Source organism: Scyliorhinus canicula, chromosome 2 (assembly GCF_902713615.1).
Source record: "Scyliorhinus canicula chromosome 2, sScyCan1.1, whole genome shotgun sequence".
Taxonomy (NCBI): domain Eukaryota; kingdom Metazoa; phylum Chordata; class Chondrichthyes; order Carcharhiniformes; family Scyliorhinidae; genus Scyliorhinus; species Scyliorhinus canicula.
This window is the reverse complement of record NC_052147.1, coordinates 88,636,349-88,655,795: the sequence shown is the minus strand read 5'-3', so window position 1 is coordinate 88,655,795 and position 19,447 is coordinate 88,636,349. Positions and strand designations below refer to the sequence as shown.

At 47.8% G+C, this 19,447-nt stretch overlaps 1 protein-coding gene across 5 annotated transcripts in view; it reads right to left on the bottom strand.

Annotated features, from left to right (window-relative positions):
- LOC119955765 (coiled-coil domain-containing protein 9B-like) overlaps positions 1–19,447 on the bottom strand; it is a 402,308-nt gene that overhangs the window by 340,445 nt on the left and 42,416 nt on the right. For 2 of the 5 annotated variants that reach the window (XM_038782328.1, XM_038782307.1), the window contains one exon: positions 4,012–4,050. In XM_038782328.1, coding sequence (XP_038638256.1) covers positions 4,012–4,017 — 6 coding nt within the window. In that variant the 5' untranslated portion in view covers positions 4,018–4,050. Of the gene's footprint in view, positions 1–3,537; positions 3,611–4,011; positions 4,051–15,456; positions 15,535–19,447 lie in introns of all 5 variants that reach the window. The other 3 variants (XM_038782341.1, XM_038782317.1, XM_038782351.1) reach the window with 3 other exon arrangements.

The following is a 19,447-nucleotide window of genomic DNA, read 5'->3' as shown; positions in this document are numbered from 1 at the left end:
CCCGGTCTTGGCGAGGGTTTTCAATGAGGCAAGGGACAGAGGGACCCTGCCGCCGACAATGTCGCAAGCCACTATATCACTGATATTGAAGCGGGGTAAAGACCCGGAGGCGTGCGGGTCCTACAGGCCAATCTCCCTGATTAATGTTGACGCCAAGCTCCTGGCAAAGGTACTGGCAGTTAGAATGGAGGACTGCGTACCAGAGGTGATTGGGGAGGACCAAACTGGGTTCGTGAAAGGTAGGCAGCTGGCGGCCAACCTGAGATTACTTAATGTGATAATGATGCCCCCGGCGGGCAGGGAGGTGGAGGTAGTGGTGGCGATGGACGCCGGGAAGGCCTTTGACCGGGTGGAGTGGGACTATCTATGGGAGGTGCTCAGACGGTTTGGGTTCGGGGAGGGACTGGTGGATTGGATCAAATTATTATATCAGGCCCCGAGGGCCAGCATCAGGACTAACAGAGAGGTGTCGGAGTACTTTAGGCTGTACCGAGGGACCAGACAGGGCTGCCCGCTCTCCCCGCTTCTGTTTGCACTGGCCATAGAGCCGCTGGCGATTGCGCTGAGAGATGGAAGGGGATGGTGAGGGGCGGGGTAGGGTCTCTCTTTACGCAGACGACCTGCTCCTGTACGTGTCGGACCCAGTGGCCGGGATGGGAAGTATACTGGGAACATTGAGGAAGTTCGGCCAGTTTTCAGGATACAAATTAAATACGGCCAAGAGTGAAATGTTTGTGGTACAGGCAAGGGGACAGGAGAACAGATTGAGAGGGCTACCGTTTAGGCTGGTTGACGAAAATTCATGGTATTTGGGAATCCAGGTGGCACGAGACTGGGGCAAGCTGCACAAGTTAAATTTGGCCAGGGTGGTGGAGCAAATGAAGGGAGAGTTTTGGAAATGGGATACACTCCCGCTGTCGCTGGCAGGGAGGGTGCAGACTGGAAAGATGACAATCCTCCCTAGATTTCAGTTTGTTTTTCAGTGCCTCCCGATCTTTGTCCCACAGTCCTTCTTCAAAAGAGTTAACAGGATGATCATGAGCTTTGTCTGGGCGGGAAAATCCCCGCGGGTGAAGGCGGCGATGCTGGAGAGGAACCGCAGCGAGGGAGGGCTGGCTTTGCCGAGTCTGATTAATTATTACTGGGGGGCCAACATCGCTTTGATAAGGAAGTGGATAGTGGGTACGGGGTCTATCTGGGAGCGGGTGGAGGCGGCTTCGTGCAGGGGCTCCAGCTTGGCAGCCCTGGTCACGGCTCCTCTACCGCTGCCGCTGGCCAGGTACTCCACCAGCCAGTTAGTGGTGGCGACCCTGCGGATATGGGGCCAGTGGAGGAGGCATGTAGGGGAGACGGGAGCATCGGTTTGGGCTCCAATCTGCTACAACCATCGGTTTGCCCCCGGGAGTATGGATGGGGGGTTTAGAGTATGGCGGCGGGCGGGGGTGGGAAGGGTGGGCGATATGTTCCTGGAAGGGAGCTTTGCGAGTTTGAGGAGCTTGGAGGAGAAATTTGGGCTGGTAAGGGGAAATGATTTTAGGTACCTACAGTTGCGGGACTTTGTTCGTAGACAGGTCCCATCTTTCCCACGCCTCCCGCCAATGGGGATCCAAGACAGAATAGTCTCTAGGGGGGGAAGAAAGGGAGGGTAGAGTCTCTGATATTTATGAGGTGCTCATGAGGGAGGTAGGGTCCCAGACGGAGGAACTGAAACTTAAATGGGAGGAGGAGCTAGGCGGGGAAATGGAGGACGGGCTGTGGGCAGAGGCCCTGAGTAGAGTAAATTCAACCGCGACATGTGCCAGGCTCGGGCTGATTCAATTTAAGGTCGTTCACCGGGCCCACATGACGGTGACTCGAATTAGCAAATTCTTTGGGATAGAGAACAAATGCGCTAGGACCAAAGAACCACGTTCACATGTTTTGGGCATGCCCTAAGCTTAGGGGGTACTGGGAGGGATTTGCGGGCGTCATGTCCCGGGTGTTAAAAACAAGGGTGGTGATGGGTCGAGGGGTGGCAATTTTTGGGGTTTCGGAAGACCCGGGAGTCCAGGGGGAGAAAGAGGCCGATGTTTTGGCCTTTGCTTCCCTGATAGCCCGGCGACGAATACTATTGGCGTGGAGGAACTCAAAGCCCCCGAAGACCGAGTTGTGGCTTGCGAACATGTCGAGTTTCCTGGGTATGGAAAAAATTAAATTCGCCTTGAGGGGATCTGTACAGGGGTTCGCCCGGAGGTGGCAACCCTTTATTGACTTCTTTGCGGGAGAGTGAGCGTCAGCAGGGGGTGGGGGGGTGGGTGTAGAGTAGAGTAGGAGGGATAAAATGGCGGGTAGTACCGGTGGGAGAGGAGCGGGCTTGTGCAGTATGTTACGATTGAAGTATTGAAAGTACGTGGATGTTTGCACATTTTTGCCTTTCTTTCTGTTGATGTCTGTAACTGTTTACAAAGCCAAACACTACCTCAATAAAACTGTTTATCAAAAAAAAAGAAAAGAGCATTCAATTTGGGAAAAGAGCTGCTGACTCTCTTCATGCATCAATGGTCAACAAGAATAAAAGATTGCTGATCACAAAACAACGGCAAATGCAAGAGCAAAAGGAGCCAGCACAGAAATTCAGGAAGGATGTTTGGCTGGGGGTTGCTCCACATGACCAAATGAAAAAGTGTTGGAGCTGCTCAGAGTGCAGTCTGCAGCAACAATATTCCTTTACTATTTCACTCAATACAGCAGCATCTGAAGTCCAATGAAAATACCAACAGCAAGAACAATAACTGACTTTGCATAACAAACCAACCTAAAGGTTAAATTTGGTATGTTCTTAAAGGTCGAGAACCCTTTTGGAAATAGTCAGGAGCAACAGCTTCAACTGGAGAGGTCAGAAGTTTCATTCCAGAACCGAGACTTAAAACATGAGGGTGAATGCAGCGAGAAAGAAACCTCGAGGGGAGGGTCTGATGGAGGCACGCCACAAATTGAAGGAGGTACACAGAGGCTGTGCCACATGATTTTTGTGTTGCCTTAAAAACTCCCGAATGATTCCCTTTACATTTCCAACCAAATCATTCATATATACCACAAAAACAGGGGACCTAGTACAGAGCCTGCAGAATCCTACTAGAAATGGTCTCCCAGTTGTAAAAACACCCATCGAATATTACCTTTTGTGTTTTCCTGCCACTAAGCCAATTTTGTTTCCAGCTTGCTACGTTCCCCTGGGTCACATGGGCTTTTATTTTTTTTTAAACCAGTCTGCCATGTGGAACCTTGTCAAAAGCCTCTAAAATCAATGTAGACCACATCAACTGCATTATGCTCAGCAATCCTCCTTGTTACTTCCTGAAAAAAAATCTATCAAATTTGTCAGACAAATACTGAATAAATCCATGATGCCTGTCCTTGATTAATCCATGCCTTTCTAACTGACTGTTCATCCTGTCCCTCAGAATTCCAATAATCCACCCACTATCAAGGTCAGACTGACCGGTCTGTAATTATTTGGTCTATCACTTGCTCCTTTTTTAAACAAAGATACATTACCTCCAATTCTCCGGCACATGCACTCAGTGAGGATTGGAAAATGATGGTCAGACTCTCCGCTATTTCCTCCGACCTTTAGGAGACATGTTAGTATCAGAATGCAAATGTGGAATATTCTAACAATCGCAATTTGAAACTTCAAGAGGAATTGAGTTCAGAATATTATACACCAATTGGGTGATTTCCAGTTTCTTCTATTTCAATCACGAAGTTACATTGGGATCTCATTTCACCACAATTTTGTCAATGATTGAAACATAGCTACTGTACACAATTAGCAATTAGTTGGTCTCGTTTCACATGATATTGATGTTCACATGCTGTTCTATAAAGCAATGCAGAGAAGTGATCTGCATACTACTATACAAGATTGGCTAGTCAGTATTCCTATCTGAGACAGGATCAGAGCAAATCTTTCTATTCTAAGTGGATCCATACAAATCTTCCCAAATACATATCTGAAAGCAGACTTACCATCATTTTGCACTCTGCATGTATCCTTCAAGCTTCTCCCTACAAGAATAGTTTTTAAAATTAGCACATGTATTAAATGCTGCATATATATTGTATAAGTGCACAAACATGAGAAGCCCAAGGACAGCAGAGGACCAAGCATTCTACACCTAAGCAATTACATCCTCACAGCATAATGTTGTGTAATCACCATTATCTAAAGTTTTGGGAATAGGGGATAGAAGAAAGTACACAGCACAAGCACAGAATTGTGAGTTGGAGGCGGTGGCAAAATGGTAATGTCCAGAGACCTAGGATAATGCTTTGGGGACCTGGGTTCGAATCCCACCACGACAGATGGTGAAATTTGAATTCAATAAAAATCCGTAATTAAAAAATCTAATAGGAATTAGGAGAAGTAGACAATTCAGCCCTTCAAGCCAGCTCCGCCATTCAATCAGATCATAGCCGATATCGTCCTGGTCTCAGTTGCCCGTATCCCTTTAACCCGTTTTTTAAAATCAGAAATGTATCTATCTCCTTCTTGAAACGATTTAATTACTCCAATTGCACTGCAGCATGGGCAGAGAGTTCCACAAATTCACCACCCTCTGCGAGAAGTAGTTCCTCCTCATCTCAGTTCTAAATCTACCACCTCTCAACCTATATGTGACCTCTCGTTCTAGATTTGATCTACGTTTACTTACGTTTAATACTCCAGATGTGATCGCACCAACACCCTATACAATTGCAGCAACACTTCTCTACTTTTAGACTCCAGTCCTTTTGCAATAAACGCTAACATTCTATTTTCCTTTTATAATTTAATGCTGTACCTGCATACTGACTAATGACAACTATGAATGACAACTATGAAGCCACTGTCGATTGCTGTAAAATCCTGTCAGATTTACTAATGTTCTTTAGAGAAGGAAGTCTTCTGTCATTACCTAGTCTGACTCCAGAACCACAGCAATCTGGTTGACCCGGGGCAATAAATGCTAGCACAGCCCATAAACACATTTTTTAAAAACTACTGGTCATATTTTGAAATCATTAAACTAGGATCTAGGATAGTGGCTAGTAGCAATTTCTTCTCACCATTTCAACTATTTATCAAGTGACCTTTTTCTCAACATATCCAACTTATTTTGCCCACCACCGCAAAGTAACTAGAATATCTGTATTACTAACCTCAATTTGTTGTTCATTTCATTATTTAGTTTGGTCAGTCCAGAAACAGAGCTTTGCACCTTTTTTGTTCCCCAGTCCTAACCACACCATATCTAATGAAGGATTCTACCTGAAATTGTAACTATTTTTTCTTGCAGAGGGTAGTGAATTTGTGGAACTTGCTGCCCCATAGTGTGGTGCAATCATAGAACATAGAACATAGAACAGTACAGCACAGAACAGGCCCTTCGGCCCTCAATGTTGTGCCGAGCCATGATCACCCTACTCAAACCCACGTATCCACCCTATACCCGTAACCCAACAACTCGGGCCCACCCGTAACCTTAACCTTACTTTTATTAGGACACTACGGGCAATTTAGCATGGCCAATCCACCTAACCCGCACATCTTTGGACTGTGGGAGGAAACCGGAGCACCCGGAGGAAACCCACGCACACAGGGGGAGGACGTGCAGACTCCACACAGACAGTGACCCAGCCGGGAATCGAACCTGGGACCCTGGAGCTGTGAAGCATTTATGCTAACCACCATGCTACCCTGCTGCCAGGAGTCATTAAATCATTTCAAGAAGGAGATAGATATATTTCTGATGATAACGACGTTTCTTTGGTCTACAACTTTTCTGTATTTGTAAATACAAATATTAAAAAATATTTTTATTTTTATAATTAAGGGGTAATTTAGCGTGGCCAATCCACCTACCCTGCACATCTTTGAGTTGTGAGGGTGAGACCCACGCAGACACGGGAAGAGGGTTGTGGGGGTAAGACCCACACAGATACAGCGGGAATGTTCAAACTCAGGGCTGAGATCGAATACGGATCCTCGGCGGCGTGAGGCAACAGTGCTAACTACTGCGCCACCATATCGCCCCCACAAATACAAATATTTTACATAAAAATACTTAAGCAATTGTCAATTTGAGGCAACCCAACAATATCTTTCAATTAAAAGGGACTTGGAATTTTAAAGTATCAGAACATATTCAGTTCTCAATCACAGAAAGCAACTTTCACAACAGCGTAATAAAAATGCAACAAATAAAGCAATATCGACTCAAAGTGCTCATTCTGTCCATCATGACGTTCTTCCCAATGATTTGGTCTTGTCTGTTTGTTAAGGTATGGCTTTCATTGATTATAATTTACTCTGATGCACACAGCAGTAAAGGCTGGCCCTAATTAAATAGCAAGCCAAAGAGTTGCAAAAGAGTGGCAGGGTGGCACAGGCTGCCTCAGCACAGGGATCCGGATTCAATTCCGGCACTGGATGACTGTGCGTAGTTTGTACATTCTCCCCTTGTCTGCGTGGGTTTCCTCCGGGTGCTCTGGTTTCCTCCCACAGTCCAAAGATGTGCAGGTTAGGTGGGGCTATGGTGACAGGGCAGGGTAGTGAGTCTCGGTAGGGTGTCTTTCAGAGGGCCAGTGTATGCTTGATGTGCCAAATGGCCTCCTTCTGCACTGTAGGGATTCCATGATTCTCAGACAATAATTGGACAGCTCTGATTCAGCATTGTTTAATTTGCTTCGAAAATTTACCAAAGAGGCTGACTGATAATACCTCACTACCACTTGATAAAATGTTCAAAACAAAAGTGTAATAAAAATACAGCACTGCAGTACATTACAATAGTTATTGCACAACTCAATAAGGAACAATTGGTTAAAAGCAATGTATTGCGGATGCTGGAATCGAAAACAAAAACAGAACATGCTGGAAAATCTCAGCAGGCCTGACAGCATCTGTGGAGAGAGAACAGAGCTAACATTTCTGACTGTCAGAGCTAGAGAACACAGAAATAGGATGTGATTTAATAATAATAATATTTATTGTCACAAGTAGGCTTACATTAACACTGCAATTAAGTTACTGTAAAAAGACCCCAGTCCGGCATGGTTCGGGTACACGGAGGGAGAATTCAGAATGTCCACTTCACCTAACAGCATGTCTTTCAAGACTTGTGGGAGGAAACCGGAGCACCCGGAGGAAACCCACACAGACACGGGAAGAACATGCAGACTCTGCCCAGCCAGTGATCCAAGCCAGGAATCGAACATGGGGCCCTGGTGCTGTGAAGCAACAGCGCTAACCACTGTGTTACCGTGCTGCCCTTTTGCAACTCTTTGTGCTAACATTTATACTGTACTGGGGTGGGGTGGGGTGGAGTAGTGGGGCTGGATAGAGGCCCAGTGATAGGTGGAGGCTGGGAGAGATTGAGAGATACGACATGGAGAAAAGACAGAGGGAATGTAAATGGTGCTGATCATACTGGATAAAAGCAAATTACTGCGATGCTGGAATCTGAAACCAAAGAGAAAATGCTGGAAAATCTCAGAAAGTCTGGCAGCATCTGTTGGGAGAGAAAAGAGTTAGCGTTGAGTCCAGATGACCTTTTGTCAAAAGGTAAAAAGGTTTGTTCGAATGTGTTAATGGAAGAACAAAGGCAGTGTGTTAAAGGACAATCTGGAACAGATGGCACTCGTGGGGTGGTGGGGAATGAATTAATGGAAGAAATGAAAATAAATTGGCAGAAATAAAAATGAGGTGACGGTGGAGGGGAGAGCTCACAGTCTGAAGCTGTTACACTCAATGTTACGTCAAGAAGGTTGTAACATGCCTAATCAGAGGAGTTGCTGTTCTTCCAGCTTGCATTGGGCTTCACTGGAACATTGTGACAGACCAAGGACGGACATATGGACATGAGAGCAACAAGGTATCTTAAAATAGTAAGCATCAGGAAGGTCGGGGTGCTGCTTGCGGTCAGATTGTAGGTATTCTGCAAAGCGGTCACACAGTCTGCATTTAGTCTCCCCAATGCAGATTAGACCGCATTGGGTGTAACGATAGATCAGATTGAAGGAGGAACAGATGAAGCAAAAAGAATATTTAGGGCCTTGGATGGAGGTAAAGGGTCCGGTGTTGCACCTTCTGTGATTGCATGGGCAGGTGCCATGGAAAGGGGGTGATGGAGGAGCGGACCAGGGTATCCCAGAGGGAACGATCCCGGTGGAATAGTGACAGGGGAGTGAAGATGTGTTTGGTGGTGGCATCATGCTGGCAGAGGATGGTCCTTTGAATGCAGAGGCTGGTGGTGTGAAAAGTGAGGACAAGGGGGGACCGTATCCTGGTTCTGGGAGGGAGGGGAAGGGCAGTGGTGCGGGAAATGGGCTGGACACAGTTGAGAGCCCTGTTAACCACTGTTTCCCACAATTAAGGAAGACATGTCAGCAGTACCGTTTTGGAAAGTGGCATCTTCGGAACAATTGCGACGGAGGGAAAAAGACCTGAAAGAACAGGATGGGGTATTCACAGGATGTGTGCCTAAAGTGCTGTAGTCAAGGTAGATGTGGCAGTCGGTGGGCTTGTCATGGATACTAGTGGACAGTGTATAACCCCAGAAATCCCCAAAAGAGGTGTCAAGGAAGGGAAGTATCAGAGATGGACCATGTGAAGGTGATAAGAGGGGTGGAAATTGGAAGCAAAATTGATAAATTTTTCCAAGTCCAGATGAGAACATGAACGGCACCGAAACAGTCAATGTACCGATAAAAGATTGCGGGAGGGGACCGGAGTAGGAGTGGAACAAAGAATGTTCCACGTGCCCCATAAAGCGAAAGGCAAAACTAGGACTCATACAGGTAGCGATAGCCACACCTTTTGCTTGGAGGAAGTGAAACAAGTTAATGGAGAAATTGTTCAGTGAGAGGACAAGTTCAGTCACACTGAGAATGTGGTGGATGGGGATTTTTCAGGCCTCTGTTTGAGGAAGAAGTGGAGAGTCGCAGACCATCCTGATGGGGAATAGGGGTGTAGAGAGGTTATACATCCAAGAAGTGGCCATTAGGACCAGAAAACTGGAAATTGTTGATATGACACAGGCCATCAGAGGAAGGCCCCCCCGCCCCCCGATTAGTAGTGGAACAAGGAATATTTCACATGCCTCAAAGAGGTTGCCTTTATGAGGTTGTCCGAGCCCCTATTCGAGAAAGAAGCGGATAGCCTCTAAACATAGAACATACAGTGCAGAAGGAGGCCATTCGGCCCATTGAGTCTGCACCGACCCACTTAAGTGCTCACTTCCACCCTATCCCCGTAACCCAATAACCCTTCCTAACGTTTTTGGACACTAAGGGCAATTTAGTATGGCCAATCCACCTAACCTGCACGTCTTTGAGATGTGGGAGGAAACTGGAGCACCCGGAGGAAACCCATGCAGACATGGGGAGAACGTGCAGACTCCGCACAGACAGTGACCAAGCGGGGAATCTAACCTGGGACCCTGGCAATGTGAAGCCACAGTGCTATCCACTTGTGCTACCGTGCTGCCCCTCAGACCATCTTGGCAGAGAATGGAGGTGTAGAGGGATTGTACGCCAAGAGGAGGCGGTTAGGGCCGGGGAGCTGGAGGTTGTTGATATGACTTTGGCCATCAGAGGAATCGCAGATGGGAAGGGACTGGACAAAAGGAGAATGGTTTGATTTATTATTGTCACATGTATTAGTATACAGTGAAAAGTATTTTTTCTTACATGCTGAACAAACAATGCATACCGTACATAGGGAAGGAAGGAGAGACTGCAGAATATAATGTTACAGTTATAGCAAGGTGTTGAGAAAAGATCAATTTAATACAAGGTAGGTGGAGTCAAGATAGGAAGAAAAAGGAAGACGGCTTCTGCACTATGTTTATATTTGTATGTACACTGTTTCTTCTGTTGTAAAACCATAAATACCTCGATAAAATGTTTAGAAAAAAAAGTTAAGACAGTTACATGGACAGGGTGGGTATAGAGGGATACGGGCCAAATACGGGCAAGTGGGACGAGCTTAGTGATAGAAATTGGGCGGCATGGACAAGCTGGGCCGAAGGGCCTGTTTCCATGCTGTAAACATCTATGACTCTATGCCATCCATCAATCACCCAAGGACAAGGAGCTGGAGTCAGCCATTCAGTCCCTCAAGCACACTCCGCCATTCAATACAATCATGGCTGATCTCCTGGCCTCAACTCCACTTTCCTGCTCGTTCTCAGTAATCCTTCAGCCCGTTACTAATTGAAAACCTGTCCTAAATTTGCTCAATGTCCCGGCATCCACCGTACTCTGGAGTAGCGAATTCCAAAGTTCACAACCCTTTGGGAGAAGTAATTGATTTGATTTGGTTTATTGTCACATGTACCGAAGTACAGTGAAAAGCATTTTTCTGCGGCCAAAAAAATCGTAGAGTTTTCTATTTTAAACCGACTTGCACTGATCCTAAGACCAAAATTCAATTGACTTCCTTATTACCTGCTGCATCTGCATACAAGCTTTCGCCAGGAATTCAGCTGTTGGAGTGGGCGGAGCTACAGAGTCGAGCGGTGAGTATTTAAACTAGTTGCTTCGCGGATTAGAGTCTTTTCGGCGGGAATTCAGCTGTTGGAGTGGGCGGAGCTGCTTCGCTGCTTAAACAGCGGCCACAGGGTCTTTGGGGATAAATCTGAACAGTGACATCACAGTAAAACAGTGACCTGATTGGCTGGTGAGGAAAGTGCTCCAATTAGCATTTGCAGGGAGAAATTTAACTCTTCGTGTGTTGGTAAGTATTGTGATTGGTAAGTAAAATCTTTATTCCTTTCACTTATTCATTATTTGACATTATATTTGTAATCAGTTAAGATAAAGTGTAAAAATGGCAGGAGATCCCAGACCCGCGTTATGCTACTCATGCTCAACGTGGGAGTTCAGGGACGCGGCCGATACCCCTGACTCCTTCATGTGCGGGAAGTGTGTCCAGCTGCAGCTCCTGTTAGACCGCATGACGGCTCTGGAGCTGCGGATGGACTCACTTTGGAGCATCCATGATGCTGAGGAGGTCGTGGATAGCACATTCAGTGCGTTGGTCACACCGCAGATTAGGATTGGTGAGGGAAACAGGGAATGGGTGACCAAAAGGCAGAGAAAGAGTAGGAAGGCAGTGCAGGTGTCCCCTGCGGTCATCGCCCTCCAAAACAGGTATACCGTTTTGGATACTGTTGGGGGAGATGACTCACCAGGGGAAGGCAGTAGTAGCCAGGTTCATGGCATGGTGGCTGGCTCTGCTGCACAGAAGGGCCGTAAAAAGACTGGCAGGGCTATAGTCATAGGGGATTCAACCGTAAGGGGAGTAGACAGGCGTTTCTGTGGTCGAAAACGAGACTCCCGAATGGTATGTTGCCTCCCAGGTGCACGGGTCAGGGATGTCTCAGATCGGCTGCAGGACATACTGAAGGGGGAGGGTGAACAGCCAGTTTGACGTGGTGCATATAGGCACCAACGATATAGGTAAAAAACGGGATGAGATCCTACAATCAGAATTTAGGCAGTTAGGAGATAAATTAAAAAGTAGGACCTCAAAGGTAGTAATCTCAGGATTGCTACCAGTGCCACGAGACGGTCAGAGTAGAAATTCAAGAATAGTCAGAATGAATACGTGGCTTGAGAGATGGTGCAGGAGGGAGGGGTTCAGATTTTGGGACATTGGAACCGGTTCTGGGGGTGGTGGGACCATTACAAACCGGATGGTCTACACCTGGGCAGGACTGGAACCAATGTCCTAGGGGGTGCTTTTGCTAACACTGTTGGGGAGGTTTTAAACTAATGTGGCAGGGGGATGGGAACCAGATTAGGAAGTTAGAGGTCAGTAAAGAGGCAGCAACTAAAGCCAGTAAGGTACTAGATAATAAACTCAATGTGACTAAGGGGAAGAGTAGACAGGGAAGAGATGATGAACGCAAAGGGATAGGTGATCTGAGGTGCATTTGTTTTAATCCGAGAAGTGTAGTAGGTAAGGCAAATGACCTTAGGGCTTGGATTAGTACCTGGGAATATGATGTTATTGGTATTACTGAGACTTGGTTGAGGGGAGGGCAAGATTGGCAACTAAGGGACTTCCGGTGGTGGCAATGAGTGAGTGAGCCGCATATTCAGGGGCTCTCTCTCCGGCGGGATTTGAGGACCTGGTTCCCCAGTTTTGCGGGACTTTGGAGCGCTGAAAGGACGGCCACGAAGGTGCTGAGGAGCGAGCAGAGCTGCATGGAACTGAGATGCAGAAATCAGCGAAAACGGGAGAGGAAGGGACAAAGGCAAGGTGCAGGGGAAGCTGACCCGGGAGCAAAGATGGCGGACCTACGGACCTCGGACCCGGCAGTCCAGCAAGCGCTGGAAAACATGCTGCAGGTGATTAAAAACAGTTTTGAGTCGTTGAAGCGGGATAACTTGGACCCACTTCAGAAGGCAGAGACTGGATGCCCAGGACGAAAAAGTTAAGGAGCTGGGAGAGGCGGTGGAGGAGCAGGCGGACGCGCAGACGATTGCTGCGCTAGAAGTCGACTGGTTGAAGGAGAGACAGAAGACTGCTGGACAGAGTAGAAGAGCTGGAAAATAGAGCCCGTAGACAAAATCCGAGGATCATCGGCCTCCCGGAGGGGGTTGATGCCACAGCATTTGTGGCGGACCTGTTGATGCAGCTGATGGGGGCTGAAGATTTTCCGTGACCGCCGGAGCTGGAGGGGGCACACAGAGTACAGGCGAGATAGATGCGTCCGGGGGGGTCCCCCCCGTCCGATGGTGATTAGGTTCCACAGGTTTGTGGAGAAGGAGCGGGTGCTACAGTGGGCAAAGAATGCTAAGAGCGGCACGGAGAATAAGTGTTCTTCGCATTTACTAAGACCTAAGCCAGGAGATGGCCAGGCGGCGAGCAGCCTTTAAACAAGTTAAGGAGGTGTTATTCAAAAAGCATGTGAAGTTTGGTCTGCTCTTCCCGGCTCGTCTTTGGGTTACGCATCAGGGCCAACACCACTACTTCTCTAGCCCGAAGAAGCGATGCACTTTGCAAGGGATCAGGGGCTGATCTCGAAAAAAGGACCCACAGACGCAAGCTAGGGTCCGAGAACTATCGTTTGAAGGGATGCCAACTGTGCCTGGACTGCTGGTCAACTGTTTACTACTTTAAAGGTGCCATGTGGTGTATTTTTTGTGGACAGATTTTGCCTGTGGGGGGGTGTGTGGGGGGGGGTGCGTGGGGAGGGTGTGTGGGGAGGGTGTGTGCGCTTTTTTTTCTCTCTGTTTTTTCTGCTGTGGTGGGTACCTTGTGTTGGGCTCTCTGAGTGCGCTGGAGCCTGTATTGTAACAAAAGGGTGGCCGGTCAGCAATGGGGATTAAAGATTTGGTTGGGGGCTTTCGTTTCATTTAAGTCTATGGTTTTTATGTTTGTTTCGGATGGGTGATGTACGGGTACTGGGTTATTGCGGTGTTATTTTATTAATGCTCAGAAAGGGAGATAACACTTTTCTGTGTACGCAGCTGGAAATGTATTGTACCTGGAGCAGCCTCGCGGTGCTGTTTGATGTTTACATCTTGTTTGATCTTCCCATTTTAGTGAGACTGCTCCAGTGGATCGGAGTGGGGGATGGTGTGCTGGGGAGTGGGGAGATATGGTCGGGAAAACAATGGGAGCGAGACAAGTGGGCGCCGGAGCGATGAGTCACCGGGCTAGCAGATTGGCTAGTCAAGGGAGTCAGGTGGGGGAGGAGAATGCAGCCAGTGGATGGCAGGGATGGGGTTATCGGGGGATGTTGCTTGGGGGTGGGGGAGTTATTCTGCTGATGTGGGGGAGATCTGAAGTAGGTAATGGAAAGGAGGTCGGGGATGGAGGTGGCCAAGAGGCGAGCCAAGAGTGGCACGGCGTATGGGCCGGGGGCAGGCCCAAGAAAGGTTATGGCTGACCGGTGTGGTGGGGGGGGGGGGGGGGGGGGGGGGGGGGGCTGTGCCCCCCCAACCAAGCTGATCAACTGGAATGTCAGGGAACTAAATGGGCCAGTTAAAAGGGCACGTGTGTTCGTGCATTTGCGGGCTCTGAAGGCGGTCGTAATTATGTTGCAGGAGACGCATCTGAAAGTGTCTGACCAGACTAGGCTAAAGAAGGGCTGGACCAGCCAGGTCTTCCACTCGGACTTGGATTCCAAGTCCAGGGGGGTAGCAATTATGATCAATAAGCAGGTTCAATTTGAGGCAGAGGGCGTAGTCGCAGACGGCGGGGGCAAATTCCTTATGCTAAGGGGCAAGCTGGAGGGGAGAAGAGTGGTGCTGGTGAACATAAATGCTCCGAACTGGGACGACGTTGACTGTTTATCAAAAGAGTGCTGTGGAAGATCTGGGGGGGGGGGGGGGGGGGGGGGGGGGGGGGAAGAGAGAGAGAGACAGAGAGACAGAGAGACAGAGAGACAGAGAGACAGAGAGACAGAGAGACAGAGAGACAGAGAGAGACGAGAGAGAGAGAGAGAGAGAGAGAGAGAGAGAGAGAGAGAGAGAGAACATAGCTATGCGGACTGCCTGCTCCTGTACGTGTCGGACCCACTGGCCGGGATGGAACATATACTGGAAACATTGAGGAAGTTCAGCCGGTTTTCAGGGTATAAAGTGAATATGGCCAAGAGTGAGATGTTTGTGGTGCAGGCAAGGGGCCAGGAGAATAGACTGAAGGAGCTGCCATTTAGGCCATTTAAGTTGAGGAAAGTTTCCGGTACTTGGGGATACAGGTGGCACGAGATTGGGGCAGGTTGCATAAGTTAAATTTGACTAGAGTGGTGGAACAAATGAAGAGGGAGTTTCGGAGATGGAATGCACTCCCGCTGTCACTGGCGGGGAGGGTGCAGACTGTAAAGATGACAATGCTCCCTAGATTCCTGTTCATCTTCCAGTGCCTCCCGATCTTTATCCCACGGTCCTTCTTCAAAAGGACTGGCAAAATCATCATGGGCTTTGTCTGGGCGGGAAAATCCCCGCGGGTGAAGAAGGCGATGCTTGAAAGGAGCCGCAGCGAGGGAGGGCTGGTATTGCAGAGTCTGATCAACTACTACTGGGCGGCTAACATAGCCATGATAAGGAAGTGGATGGTGGGTACGGGGTCTATCTGGGAGCGAGTGGAGGCGGCTTCGTGCCGGTGCACCAGTTTGGCAGCCCTGGTCACGGCTCCCCTACCGCTGTCGCCAGCCAGGTACTCCGCCAGCCCGGTAGTGGGGGAAGCCCTGCGATTATGGGGCCAGTGGGGGAGGCATGTAGGGGAGGTGGGTGTGTCGGTCTGGGCTCCAATATGTGATAACCATCGATTCGCCCCCGGGAACATGGATGGAGGGTTTCGAACATGGCGGCGGGCAGGGGTGAGCGATATGTTCCTGGACGGGAGCTTTGCGAGTTTGAGGGGCTTGGAGAAGAAATTTGGGCTGGTAAGGGGAAATGACTTTAGGTACTTACAGATGCAGGACTTTGTACGCAGACAGGTCCCATCCTTCCCACGCCTCACGCCAATAGGGATCCAGCACAGAATAGTTTCTAGAGGAGAAGGAAGAGAGGGTAGAGTCTTGGATATTTACAAGGTGCTCATGAAGGGGGAAGAGTCCCAAACGGAGGAACTGAAACTCAAATGGGAGGAGGAACTTGGCGGGGAGATGGAGGACGAGCTGTGGGCGGAAGCCCCGAGTAGGGTAAACTCAACCGTAACATGTGCCAGGCTCGGCCAGATTCAATTTAAGGTCGTTCACCAGGCCCACATGACGGTAGCTCAGATGAGCAAATTCTTTGGAGTGGAGGACAAGTGCGCTAGATGCGCAGGAGGACTAGCGAACAACGTTCACATGTTTTGGGCATGTCCTAAGCTTAGGGGGTACTGGGCGGGATTTGCGGGGGTCATGTCCCGGGTGCTGAAAACAAGGGTGGTGATGAGTCCGGGGTGGCAATTTTCGGGGTTTCAGAAAACCCGGGAGTCCAGGGGGAGAAAGAGGCAGATGTTCTGGCCTCTGCTTCCCTAATAGCCCGGCAGCGAATACTGCTGGCATGGAGGGACTTAAAACCCCCGAAGACTGAACTATGGCTTTCGGACATGTCAAGTTTTCTGGGTATGGAAAAAATTAAGTTCACCTCGAGGGGATCTGTACTGGGGCTCGCCTGAAAGTGGCAACCGTTCATCGACTTATTCGCGGGAGAGTGTACGTCAGCAAGGGGGGGTGGGGGGATTAGAGTAGAGTAGGAGGGATAAATAGGTGGGTAGTGTCTATGGGAGAGGGGCGGGTATGTGCAGTATGGTTTGATTGAATTATTGGTTTTATGTTGATGTTTGCACATTTCTGTTATCTGTAATTGTTTACAATTCCAGAAAATGCCTCAATAAACTTGTTTGTTAAAAAAAAGATTGGCAACTAACTATCCCAGGGTATAGATGCTTCAGGAGGGATAGAGAGGGAGGTAAAAGGGGTGGAGGAGTTGCATTACTGGTCAGAGATGATATCACAGCTGTGATTAAGGAGGGCACGATGGAGGATTCGAGCACTGTGGCAATATGGGTAGAGCTAAGAAATAGGAAGGGTGCAGTAACATTGTTGGGACTTTACTACAGGCCTCCCAAAAGCGAGCGTGAAGTAGAGGTACAAATATGTAGACAGATTATAGAAAATGTAGGAGCAATATGGTGGTCGTGATGGGAGATTTTAACTTCCCCAACATTGAATGGGACTCATGCAGTGTTGGAGGTGTAGATGGAGCAGAATTTGTAAAGAGAATCCAGGAGAGTTTTTTAGAGCAGTATGTAAATAGTCCAACTCGGGAAGGGGCCATACTGGACCTGGTATTGGGGAATGATCCTGGCCAGGTGGTTGTCGTTTCAGTCGGTGATTACTTCGGGAATAGCTATCACAATTCCCTAAGTTTTTGAATACTCATGGACAAAGACGAGAGAGGTCCTCAAGGAAGAGTGCTAAATTGGGGAAAGGTCAACTATACCAAAATTCGGCAGGAGCTAGGGAATGTGGATTGGGAGCAGCTGTTTAAGGGTAAATCCACATTTGAAATGTGGGAGTCTTTTAAGGAAAGGTTGATTAGAGTGCATGACAGACATGTCCCTGTGAAAATGAGGGATAGAAATTGCAAGATTAGGGAACCATAGATGACGGGTGGAATTGTGAGACTAGCTAAGATGAAAAAGGAAGCATACACAAGATCTATGTATGTAAAACTGATGAAGCTTTGGAGGAATATCGGGAAAGTAGGACAAATCTCAAACGCGCAATAAAGAGGGCTAAAAGGGGTCATGAAATATATTTGGCTAACAGGGTTAAGGAAAATCCCAAAGCCTTTTATTCGTATACAAGGAGCAAGAGGGTAACTAGAGAAAGGATTGGCCCACTCAAAGACAAAAGAGGGAATATATGCGTGGAGTCAGAGGAAATGGGTGAGATTCTTAATGAGTACTTTGCATCTGTATTCACCAAGGAGAGGGACATGACGGATGTTGAGGTTAGGGATGGATGTTTAATTACTCTATGTCAATTCAGCATAAGGAAAGGGGAAGTTTGGGTATTCTAAAAGGCATTAAGGTGGACAGGTCCCCAGGTCCGGATGGGATCCATCCCAGGTTACCGAGAGAAGCGAGGGACGAAATAGCTGGGGCCTTAACAGATATCTTTGCAGCATCCTTGAGCACAGGTGAGGTCCCAGAGGACAGGAGAATTGCTAATGTTGTTCCTTTGTTTAAGAAGGGTAGCAGGGATAGTCCAGGGAACTATAGACCTGTGAGCTTGACATTAGTGGTAGGCAAACTGCTTGAGAAGATACTGAGGGATAGGATCTATTCACATTTGGAAGTAAATAGACTTATCAGTGATAGGCAGCATGGTTTTGTGCAGGGAAGGTCATGTCTTACAAACCTAATAGAATTCTTTGAGGAAGTGACAAAGTTGATTGATGAGGGAAGGGCTGTAGATTTCATATACATAGACTTCAGTAAGGCGTTTGATAAAGTTTCCCATGGCAGGTTGATGGAAAAATTGAAGTCGTACAGGGTTCAGGGTGTACTAGCTAGATGGATAAAGAACTGGCTGGGCAACAGGAGACAGAGAGTAATGGTGGAAGGGAGTGTCTCAAAATGGAGAAAGGTGACTAGTGGTGTTCTCAGGGAGATCCGTGCTCAGACCACTGTTGTTTGTGATATACATAAATGATCTGGACGAAGGTATAGGTGGTCTGATTAGCAAGTTTGCAGATGATACTAAGATTGGTGGAGTTGCAGATAGTGAGGGGGACTGTCAGAGAATACAGCAAAATATAGATAGGTTGGAGAGTTGGGCAGAGAAATGGCAGATGGAGTTCAATCCAGGCAAATGCGAGGTGATGCATTTTGGAAGATCAAATTCAAGAGCGGACTGTACAGTCAATGGAAGAGTCCTGAGGAAAATTGATGTACAGAGAGATCTGGGAGTTCAGGTCCATTGTACCCCGAAGGTGGCAACGCAGGTCGATAAGAGTGGTCAAGAAGGCATACAGCATGCTTGCCTTCATCGGACGGGGTATTGAGTACAAGAGTCGGCAGGTCATGTTACAGTTGCATCGGACTTTGGTTAGGCCACATTTGGAATACTGCGTACAGTTGTGGTCGCCACATTACCAAAAGGATGTGGATGCTTTGGAGAAGGTGCAAAGGAGGTTCACCAGGATGTTGCCTGGTATGGAGGGTGCTAGCTATGAAGAAAGGTTGAGTAGATTAAGATTGCTTTCATTGGAAAGACGGAGGTTGGGGGGGAACCTGATTGAGGTCTACAAAATTATGAGAGGTAGCATCATTTAAGATGCATCGAGACAAATATATGAACGGGCGGGGAACAGAGGGAAGTAGATCCTTGGAAAATAGGTGACAGGTTTAGATAAAGGATCTGGATCGGCGCAGGCTGGGAGGGCCGGAGGGCCTGTTCCTGTGCTGTAATTTTCTTTGTTCTTTGTGTTGCATGCACGTGGCTACCCAGGTCCTATCTCTTGTTCGAGAATGCCCCACAAGAGGAAGCATCCTCTCCACGGCTACTTTGTCAATACCTTTTATCACCTTATACACCTCAAATAGATCTCCCCATATTCTTATAAACTCTAGTGCATATTGGCCTAAACTGCTAAATCTCTCTTCATAATACAAACCTATCATCTCTGGAATCAACCTAGTGAACCTCTTCTGACCTTTATCACATGGAGATCAAAACTGGCATGTCCATAAATTAAAAGGAGTCAAACAAGGACAAGATTTATTTTTGGCATTAGGTTACGTTTCCTGCTTTGCTCACTTGAATAAGTTGGATCTGGTATTAGCCCAAGAAGCGACTCAAATTCAGATTCACAGCTCTTACTTTTACAAATGGCATCTTAACGGACAACACTCAATGTGGTCACAGTTCCAGAGGATCATCGGCTGCTTTCCCCTTTGAGGGGG